The sequence below is a fragment of the Carassius auratus genome, chromosome 32 (assembly GCF_003368295.1).
Source record: "Carassius auratus strain Wakin chromosome 32, ASM336829v1, whole genome shotgun sequence".
Classification (NCBI taxonomy): Eukaryota; Metazoa; Chordata; class Actinopteri; order Cypriniformes; family Cyprinidae; genus Carassius; species Carassius auratus.
Genome location: NC_039274.1, coordinates 24998936 through 25009934, shown reverse-complemented (window position 1 = coordinate 25009934; position 10999 = coordinate 24998936). Strand labels below are relative to the sequence as shown.

Here is a 10999-nt window from a genome sequence, read left to right as displayed (position 1 = left end):
ACACACACACAGAGAGAGAGATAGACAGAGAGAGCAAGTGTTTGGAAAAGGAAGTGTGGAACTCGCACTCCACATACTGTACTACTCACAAAAAATGTCCTGGTTGTGAACAAATTATAAACAAATCTGATCTATTAATCTGTGTCTGTCTGTCTGTCTGTCTATCTATTTATCCATCCGTCCGTCTACATCTAGTGTATCCAATCTGTGTCTGTCTGTCTGTCTATCTATCCATCCATCCTTCCATCTTTCTGTCTATCTGTGTGTCTATTAATGTTGGGGTAACCAGTAACCAGTAACCAGTGAAGTAACATATTCATTTTAAATTAACAATGAAATATCTGAGTTACTTTTTCAAATAATGTTTTCCCATTTATTTACTGACACTCTTTCAGTCCCTGTGTTGAGAGAAATCGGGAGTGAGGTGCAGAGGCACTTCAGGGGCTCACTGATTTTACTTTTGGTCTGAAAAGGCCTTTACGTTTGCCAAAAAAATATATATATTTCGGTCATTAAAAAACAAATTGGCAAGCTCAGCCCAGGTGACAAAAAAGTAATGCCAAATTAGTGTTCTATCTATCGATCTATCTATCTATCTATCTATCTATCTATCTATCTATCTATCTATCTATCTATCTATCTATCTATCTATCTATCTATCTATCTATCTGTCTGTCTGTCTGTCTGTATCTGTCTGTCTGTCTGTCTGTCTGTCTGTGTCTATCTCTCTGTCTGTCTGTGTCTGTCTGTCTGTATCTGTCTGTCTGTCTGTCTGTCTGTGTCTATCTCTCTCTCTGTCTGTGTCTGTCTGTCTGTATCTGTCTGTCTGTCTGTCTGTCTGTCTGTGTCTATCTCTCTCTCTGTCTGTGTCTGTCTGTCTGTATCTGTCTGTCTGTCTGTCTGTGTCTGTGTGATTTTCTGTCTGTCTGTCTGTCTGTCCATCCATCTCTCTGTCTGTCTGCCTGTCTGTGTCTGTCTGTCTAGAAGAGTTTTCCGGAACGTTTTAAAAATGAGACATTTTTTAAAATATCTTTAATGTTTCACAAAAGAAAGAAAGTCATACTGGTTTGGAACGACGAGAGGGTGGGTAAATTATGTATTTTTAAAGTATTTTCTCTATGATGATTTTTATTTTCAGTGATTAAGCGTTCTGAAGTTCTGAACTTAAATTTTGAATTGAATCAAAGTATTCAAAATTGTAAAATGAGACTATTGTACAATTTATAGCTAAATATTCAAATATATACAAAAAAATATCTATTTTGTCATATAAATCCATCTTGCACATATTTAATACTTTGTCCTTTTAATATACCTAAACATCATTTAAATAAAACTGTACTTGGGGAGGAACACTGCATAAAACTTAACTGATATGTAATTGTTTTTTTGTTTTTTGTTTTTTTTCACTTGTTTGTATTTAAAATGTATGAAAATATTACTCAAAAAAGGTCTTATCCATTAGTGGTAACACTTTATTTCAGGGTCTCTTAACTATTTGCTTATTAGCATGCATAGAATAGCCATTATTTAGTACTAATCAAGCATATATTAATGCCTTATTCTACATGATCTTATCCTACATCTCTACCCAATACTTAAACTCAACAACTACCTTACTAACTATAAATAAACAGCAAATTATTCATTTTTTGAGCGAAAAGTTGTGATAAGTGTTCCCTATTTTAAATTGTTACCAAAAACGTAAGTCATTTTAGCATTAAAGTGTAGTTCTTCGCTAAGAATTCAGCTATAAATAAGATGTTTACATGGTCTTGAAACGTTTACACTGAAAATCAATTTGTCTGTGGGGAAGGTGGCTGGGATTTGGACTGTTACAGTGTATTAAGCCACTGAACGTGAGGTTATGAGCGGTCACACAGATCAGTAAGAGTCCGCTGATGCTAATAAAAGCAGACAGGCGTTAGAGGTGCTCTCACCTTCCTCCTGCATTCTGGATGTTTCTGTCAGCAGTTAGTGCTGTCGGTACAGGTGTGACGCTGTCTACTGACTGTCACAGTGTCTGACTGCCCCATAAACACACTGCCTAACAAGGACAAACAAGAGAGCTGTGAGCAAGTGAAGCTGCAGAGTAGAAAGATGCTTTAAATGCACTTTTGTCATTTGTTGGTATCTCATTTTCATGGTGTAAAGTGTAAACAGAAAACTCACACTAAGTCAGTATCTTTATGGAAACTATTTCGAACTGATGCACAATGAAATGCATCTGCTCAACCATGTTAGCATTCTGAGCTCATTTTGCTACCTGAAAAAAGCCAATCCAACACTTAAAATCGTTTAATGTATATGTTGGCCAATATGTTTGACGTACAATTTACATCAGATCAATGTCATGCCAAGCTTTTAAAATTACTTTGATTTGAATATTTGATCTTTTTTTTTTTTTTGTATATCAAAGTCTTTTCAACATCAATTTGCCACTGGGATGGATACTCTCTAGTGAATGGGTGCCGTCAGAAAGAGAGTCCAAACAGCTGATAAAAACTTCAAAATAATCCACAAATAATCCACACCCCTCAGTCCATCAGTTAACATCTTGTGAAGCAAAAAGTTGTGTATTTTAACTTCAGATGAGTCCTCTATCCATAATATCGCTTTTTCCAGTGAAAAGTCTTTTTATCTGAATCAGGAGAGAAATCTGCAGAGAACAAGCATGTTTACAAAGCCGGTAACACTTTAGAATAAGGTTCCATTAGGTAATGTTAGTTAACTACTTTCGTTAACATGAACTAAGCAAGAACAATCCTTCTACAGCATTTATAAGTCTTAGTTCATGTTAATTTCAACATTTACTAATGCATTATTTAAATCAAAAGTTGTGCTTGTTAACATTAGTTAATGCACTGTGAATTACCATGAACTAACAATGAATAACTGTATTTTCATTAACTAACATTAACGAAGATGAATAAATACAGTAATAAATGTATTATTAATTGTTTGTTCATGTTAATGTAACCGGTACAGAAAGTGTTTTGTTAAAACATATGTATTGATTGTTATAATTCTCACAAAATTGTTTTACACATGAACCTGATATGATTGCCTAAGTGTGTTGAGTATGCTTCCCCTTTATTGCGGTGATGTCATCATGAGTCCTACATAATTTCCTGTTATGTCCCCTCCTCTTCCTCTTGGCATTGTAATTGCATGGAAGAGGTGGGTTATTTTTGGCTCCTGCTAATCCTTATTAATCTTTATTTTAATTGTTGCTTTTATTTCTATATCTTCGTTGCAAATTGTGTTTTATGTTATTTTACTTACCTGTGTGGTTATTTTTGTCATTTTGCCCAATTTAAGTTATATTTGTGTCTTTGGCCTAATGTGGAGATGAAAAGCACATGGTAATTAAATCTACGTCACATTTGTTTTATAGAGCAAGATAAGGGTGATTGTACTCAGAGGCTGTTTTTATTTTGTTTTACATCAGGTATGTTTTCTCTGTATTCTTCTTGCTCTTGGCATTGTAATTGCATGGAAGAGAGCAAGATAAGGGTGATTGTACTCAGAGGCTGTTTTTATTTTGTTTTACATCAGATCTCAGAGTAAAACCCAGCGAAACCGCCGCCTGTTGTCCCGTGTCTGTTTTCACAACGCAGAGAAAAGTGATTTTAAAACTGGTGTCGTGAGCCACCGGTTACATTAATTATTACATTAACTAACATTAACTAATGGAACCTTATTCTAAAGTGTTACTAAGCAAATCCTTCAAGCCAATTTGAAGGATTGATGGATTGGAGTTGTGACCTGAGGGTGTTAGCAAATTTTCATATCAAAAATCAGTGAGATTTTGTTGTTTCACAATATTTATGTTTTGACTGCATTTTTGATCAAATAAATGCATCCTGGGTGAGGATTAGATTTCTTTCAAAAGATCTTACCAGTTACAAACTTTTGTACAGTAGCGAATGCATAATGAAGAATGAAACTCTTATACTTAAGAAAATAAGTAAGAAAATAATGTTGGAGTTTTTTGGTGAACTATTCCTTTAAGATTTTCAGTAGGTGAGTTACTGAAGGAATTGCTTTGAAATCCTTTTGAAGTGCTCAGAAATGCCAGCAATAAAAGACTCCGAATTACATTTAAAAAGGAAAATGGAATTCCTCTTTCAAAGCTGTTACTTGGACATTAATTTATAATCTCAAGATTAAAAATGAGTTTAAAATTATGGCTTTTTTTTTTTTTTACAGGGGGGCTGGTGAGATAAAGACATTGATGGGTGCCATGTAATGATTACTTTTGAAGTTTACAGGGCTCAGTTTTTTACTGAGTGCTGAATATTCAAATTCAATGAACGCACCACATTTAGTTTTGCTTTTCAGTTTGATCTGTCAACCCTGCCTTATCTGTGTCTGTTGTTTTCTTTGCCCGGAAGGCTTGTTTAATAAAGAAGAGGTCAGCAGAACTTCTTATGCAGGTGTCTGCAGTGCAAGAGCTTATTAAACTAGGGCAAAGCAGCACTGCAGAGAAAGCAGAGGAAGGGAAAACTGGCACAAATCTAAACACTGTTGCAGAACACACTATGCTCATGAATACTATTGATTGTAGTTGCACTTTACTGAGTTAATTTCTATCTATCTATCTATCTATCTATCTATCTATCTATCTATCTATCTATCTATGAAATTTGCCCATAAGGATCCCCTCGACCTTCTCTTGTGAACATCACTCATTGCTTGACCATCACTTCATCTGTAGAGAGAAAATTGGTTTTTACTCCATCATAAATCATCAAAAGCATGCTACTGTACTGGAACACTGGAGAATTAATGTTTTTTTCTCATGTTTGTGTTTCATCAACTTCATATAAGAAGGGAACCATTACTTCGGTGAATTTGTCTTTGTTAAAAATGCATATAACCAGTTGGAGTCAACCAAGAGCTGTTTGTGTCTGAAACCATGAGCATTAATGTATCTCACCACTGGCCTGATAAAGGAACATGTGCATAAAGCTTAAAACATTAACTTTGGGATTTGGGATCAATTCAGATTAACTTTCATGGAACAGTGTGTGATGATAAATGATTTTGGAGCACTGTGATAAGACGGGTCACTGTAGGACAATGGCATTCTTTGGGACCTTGTCCTCAATAGAAATCTATTCATGGGATTCCTCTTTAGATTGTTCTCCAGGCACAGATTAATCAGGAAAAGCCCTATGGAAATAACACTAAAATTATATTACACCCTTGACGTTCTATAGAATCCTGTGGTGATTTAGTTCACTTATCCACTTTATTTTTGACATTAGATTGCGCAAGGCCATTTGTAACTTGAATTTGCAAGGCTTCCTGTGTCATATGTAGGCCTTTTTTACATTAAAAAAACCTGTATGTTATTCTGCTAGAGACTGCAATCTGATCTTTGTTACCATATTATGTTAACTCATGCATTAATTAATTCAGGTGAGATTAATTAAGGTTGGAGTTAAATTCTGCAGGACGCCTGCCTACAGGAACAAGTTTGGAGACCCCTGATATAGGCTATTAAAATAATGACAAACATTTTAGCATATAAACAAACATTTAAGACATGCTTGACTATACCATACAGCCAAATATATATTTTTATGGCCAAAATATATTTTAAATATAGAACGTATGATGTAAACAGTGCAGCTTAATTAAATGTTTTCAAAAGTGAAACTATATTTAGTTTATTTCAAAATTTATTTCAAGAATAGGCAAGAATAATTTTCAAATTTTACTGTACATTCTTCAAATGTGACATGTGAATGTATTTTCTTGGTTGTAAATATGTGGAGGCCAAATATGCTTTTAAAATAGATATTTTAAAATTGTATTAAACATACCAAAATGGGCAAAAATATATTAATCGAAAATATATTTACATTTGGCTTGTAATTTAAGTAAATATATGGAAAAAAAATAATAATGATAATGAGACAGTTTTGAATTATGAGTTTGAAACTAAATCATGAAAACAAATGTGACTTTTGACTCGAAACCTCGCATATGCAGGCTAGTGTGTGTAGTATTCTCGTCTAGATCTCAGGACACACAGTGATGTCTGTGCTCATGACCATAACAAAGCAACAATGCCAGACTGGATTCCAGCCCGGGGTTGAAGTTCTTTGAGGGCAGAAACGCGCCGAAGCTGTTGCGTGGATCCTGCATTCATTAATTCAGTGAAGTCTCGCGGTGTCCACGCAACCTCCCAGACATCTTGCGTTTGTCAGACCGCTACGAATCTGCTACACGCACGAGCAGAAACGCAGCAGAGTCCCATCCGGCAGTGCCATCACAGCTTCACATGCGGGGGCTGAACTGAGTTTGCGCGCTCGAGACACCCGGAGAGCATCGCGTGCGGCGATATTTTCGAATTGTGCGTCATTTCTGCATTTCTTCGTTTCCACCCAGGCAATATGGCAACCCCCGTCGCTGTAAACCCATCGGGTGAGTAGCGATTTTATCCTTTCGCTTTTAAATACAATGGATATGGCGTTTAAACGGAAACCGAACGTCAGCTTTTGACGCAATATTGTGTTTTGGCGATAACAAAAGAAACCGCGACGCTTTAAACGCACTCACGCACGCACGCACGCACACCCTCCCCCCCACGCAAGGAACAACAGCGACATTTCGAATTTAAAACGCTACATTATATCATCGCTAACATAACATTTAATGTTTCGTGACTATAGAACGTTGACGTCAGAGCGAAATGTATCACATTTGGCTTTAATCTTCCGCCGCTGTTTTGTTTGCTAATGCAAATTAGACGCTGAATACATTTGCTACAAGCCAGTACGTGCTTTGATTTCCTTTATAAGCGGCTGTTGGATCTGATACGTCGTTTATGGGACTGTAATAGTGATGTGGGGATATTTTGTTATGAGCTTGAGTATATAGCACACATAACCGCTTCACTTCCTCTGCCTGTTGATTCCAATGCGAAAATGCATGTGTTTTGGTCAAGTTTATTATCATATGTTCAATGCGAATTTCGATGCTTCTGTGACACACAATTATTATTATATACAAAAAGCAGCATAATAAGTAGCAGGCATGAGACAAAACGGTAAACTGACAGTGCGAGATGTAAACAAAAGCACGAGATGGCTGGTGGAAGACTGTCATGAGCTCGTGCAGAGAACTTTTCAATGTAAGTTTACAGGAAAGTGTGAAGGTTTTAGTCACTGAATTGAGAAAGGCAGTGGAATTGTTGCTGTTTTAGGTTTTAATGCTGCTCTGCCTCCAGAGTCACGATTGTGTGGGCTCTTGTGGTCTATTTTAGTCGTCACAGAATGTTCTCGTGTTAAGATATTTTATCAACTCTGAAGAACAACCGAGAAGGATGTGGAAGATCAAACGTGTGAAAATGGAATTTAAATAATACTTAAATTAGCAGAGATGCACAGATATAGAAAAGCTGTGAAGTCAAAGTCATGCTCGCATCAGGCGTATGAAATAAATTAGTTTACAAACTAGTTTTAAAAATTCTTTTTTTTTTTTTTTTTATGGAACCGTTTATTTAATGCAGTTAATATTTTCAATGCATCAGTTTTGTTCAGATACCCAAACCAAGCAAAGTATGCAATCTGGTGCAGTTGTTGTAATTTTTATGATCAAAAAGCAAGATTAAGATTCTGATAGCTTGTAATGTAAACCAATGAGGTCTTAATAGAAAACAGACTATGTGCATTACTCTATATCTCCCAGTAAGATGATATTTAAATGCTTCTGTTTAATGATCAAAGCTCTGTAGTTTCAAAACATATAATGCAATGCAATTCAATGGTGACTGAGAGACGAACATATAAAACCTAACTCAAAAGCCTAATGCATCATATTTCCTTCTCTCATTTTCTAAAAAAGAAATGTTTTGGTAATTAAGTAAAGTATGTTGCTTGAGTCTATCTTGAAATAAGAGATTATCTTGAAACTTTTTCTAAAAATATAAAAGTTAATGTTTATTTTATAAAGATCAGTAAACATTTCACAGCAAATAGACACTTATAATAAAAGGCATTTTACTTGCTGAAAAAGTATGAACCATCAATCAGACGACAGAAGGCATGTAGTAGATGGTGTGCAACAGGTGTTTGGCAAAGTTTTAATCATGGCCTTAGAAATTCATGCATCGGCTATTTTTACATGCAGTAAAGCACAATACTATCTGCTTTAATTGGCCTGATAAAACTGATACTATGTTTTTAAAAAAACATACATCTGATAAATTGTATGCAACAGATTACACTCAAACTTGGTTAGTGACTGTTCAGAGGAAATGTGTCACAGAAACCTACTGCTGCTCAGTTTATTCATTCACTTGCTAAAGTAATTTATGCTCCGTGACTCCATTGCTTCCATGAACACTCTTTTCCCCCAGCGGGCAATTCCTTCCCTTGCACCTCATTGTAAATGCAAATGAGTCGAAATGAATAAAGAATGTTAGCGTTATTAGCACCTGGTTGACACACTGGGCTGCCAAGCACGCTTTAAAATGCACAAGAGCATTCTGGGGTGGAGTCACATGACTGTAGCTGAACTGAAGGGTACCTTGTTTTAAAATTGGCTAGCTTTTATTTCACTTGCTTAACTAATCTACAGGCCATCTGTAGTTTTCCCGTTGTGCTTAACAAAGTGCCTTGGTTGCTGTGCAGCTGCGATAAGAACATGTTTCGTACAAATAGAGGTAGGCGTTTATGAATGGGGATTACAGGCACAGTTGATTAGCAACAGTTCGGACTGTTTGCCGACCTCTTGTGTTTGTGAAGGAAGCCTTTCTGTTGAAAGGAGTGATGGATAACAGCCAGGACTGACCAGAAGTGAAGCATTGCTAAAAAGGAATTGTGTGCATATGGCATATGGTGTCTGCTGCATGAGCTAGCAAACGGTGCTGAATTGACTTTATTTATGTATTTTTATTTTGAGTAAGGCTGAGGTTGATGTATGACGATATATATATATATATATATATATATACTGTGTGACAACATAAGTTTGTCTGAAATTTGCTTTACTCTTTATACCATATTCAACTGATATGATTCACAGCTGTGTGTTTATTGACTGTATATTTCAAAGTCAGAACTATCTGTTTTATAACATAGTTTAACTTTTTTTAGTCTTTATGTTAGGTTTTTTACGTTTTCTACAAAGCCCCTCCTTCCGACAAGCACAGTCTGCTCTGATTGGCCAACTGACCCAGTGCATTGTGATTGGCCGAACACCGCAAGCACTCGTTGGAAATGTAACGCGCCTTTCCTTAATCACAAGTTTCATCTTTCAAAATAAATGTAAAGACAGTTAATAATGTCCTTATTTTATCATCAGTTCAAGCCTGAAAGAGGAACCGAGTGGTGTGACAGACGCAGTGATGAAGCGCATAAGTGTTTGCAGACAGTACAAAAGCCACGGATGTTTAAGACAGCTGACTACACTGTGTGACCCTCTCTCTCTCTCTCTCTCTCTCTCTCTAACACACACACACACACAACGTGCAAAACACCGCATTTGAACAGTCAAAAGCAAATACTTAAACTAATAACAAAGCACACTTACAGCAGCTGATTCAGAAGCACCAGATTGTCATTGCAAAGTTAGAATTACCTCCTCTCCTTGGTTCATGAAACGGTCGTCCATAAAATGCATTGCTGTTCTGTTTGAAGTAATCTAAAAGATTCCTAAATGCATCTACTTGTGGAAGGCCAAATAAAGTGCTTTTGCTTTTGCATATATACACACACATCTCCCTGACATGACTGCTTCAACACTAACTGCGGTTACTGAAACCAGACTTTCGTTCTTTGTGTGAACATTTGGCAAATATTTCCACATAGTGACATAGACATGTGGGGGCGTGTTTAAACAAGCTGTTTTAGGGGGGTGTGGCAGAGTCTTAACTTTGATAAAGAATATCTGTTTGGGTTTGAGACTTGGTCTTTGCAACTTTTACAGATCTTCTTCATGCACCAAGAGCTTGTAACACTCCAAAGTATTATTAATAAATATTAATAAATAGTGTATTTTGTATTAGTGTGTTTTGAGTTCTAAAAGTTACAATATGAGACAATGTGAGAACTACAATTACCATTGTGTGGCCAATTTAATTCCGGTGTGCATACTGAGTCAATCCTTACATTGAATGTTTGCATTTGCATTACTAAAGCATGCTTTTGATTTTTCTGTTGACTATCATGTCTGAAATATGTAGAACATTTGGCAGCATGAACTTTCTTTGGCTGCATAACAATAGAGCAGAACAGAAGAGTCATTGTTCACATGTGCGTGCTATCAGAAAAAGGATGTTAATTCAATAGTTTGTAGTTTCTTCCTTTAAACTTGTACATTTCTGAACTGTTCCCGCTCTGATGCACTCAGTTGAGAAGCTCTTTTCTGCATGGAAATGTGCCATGTGTCGCTTCGACCCATCGGCACCCTGGGATTAAACTGCTTCAGTCACACTGAATTGCTCCTTTCACTCTCTTTAAGGGCTTCTGGAGAGAATATAGGAACTAAATGCGTCAGTGCAAACCGGGTTATTTTCCATTCTTTGTTTTTGGTCATCCTTGTGTTTAGAATGGCCCGATTCCATCTTACTCTGTTGCAGCTTCTGTTTTTATAGGCTTTTAGCAATTATATAAAAAGGTTTGGTAGTCCATTCTGAAGGAGCTAGTTAGTTTCTCAAATGCATTTCTGTGGTTCACTCATGTTAAAATAATATACAGGGCTACAAAACCCCTTTTTGAATACAAAATATGCCTTTTATGTGATTTGAATCGCTATGTGTTGTTGTGGAATGGTTGGAGAGAGCAAGGCTCCAGATTGTTACAAAAATGTACATCCAAAATCCAAATTTTGTTCAACATTCCGTTTACATTATTTCAGTCACCCTGCATTCTATTATCAGCCACTGAAACACCAAAATCGACTGAGCCTCTGCCGCATACCCACAATCCTTTGCTGAATCTCAAGTCCTGATAATCCGGATCTAAATCATTCCTCCGTAGAA

General features: G+C 36.3%; 1 protein-coding gene across 2 annotated transcripts in view; it reads left to right on the top strand.

The window, feature by feature from the left end:
* Window positions 1-6038: 6038 nt before the first annotated feature.
* LOC113051919 (aryl hydrocarbon receptor nuclear translocator 2-like) overlaps window positions 6039-10999 on the top strand; it is a 44309-nt gene continuing 39348 nt past the window's right edge. The window contains exon 1 of one of the 2 annotated variants that reach the window (XM_026216099.1): window positions 6039-6438. In XM_026216099.1, coding sequence (XP_026071884.1) covers window positions 6408-6438 — 31 coding nt within the window. In that variant the 5' untranslated portion in view covers window positions 6039-6407. The remainder of the gene's footprint in view (window positions 6439-10999) is intronic. The other variant, XM_026216100.1, reaches the window with a different exon arrangement.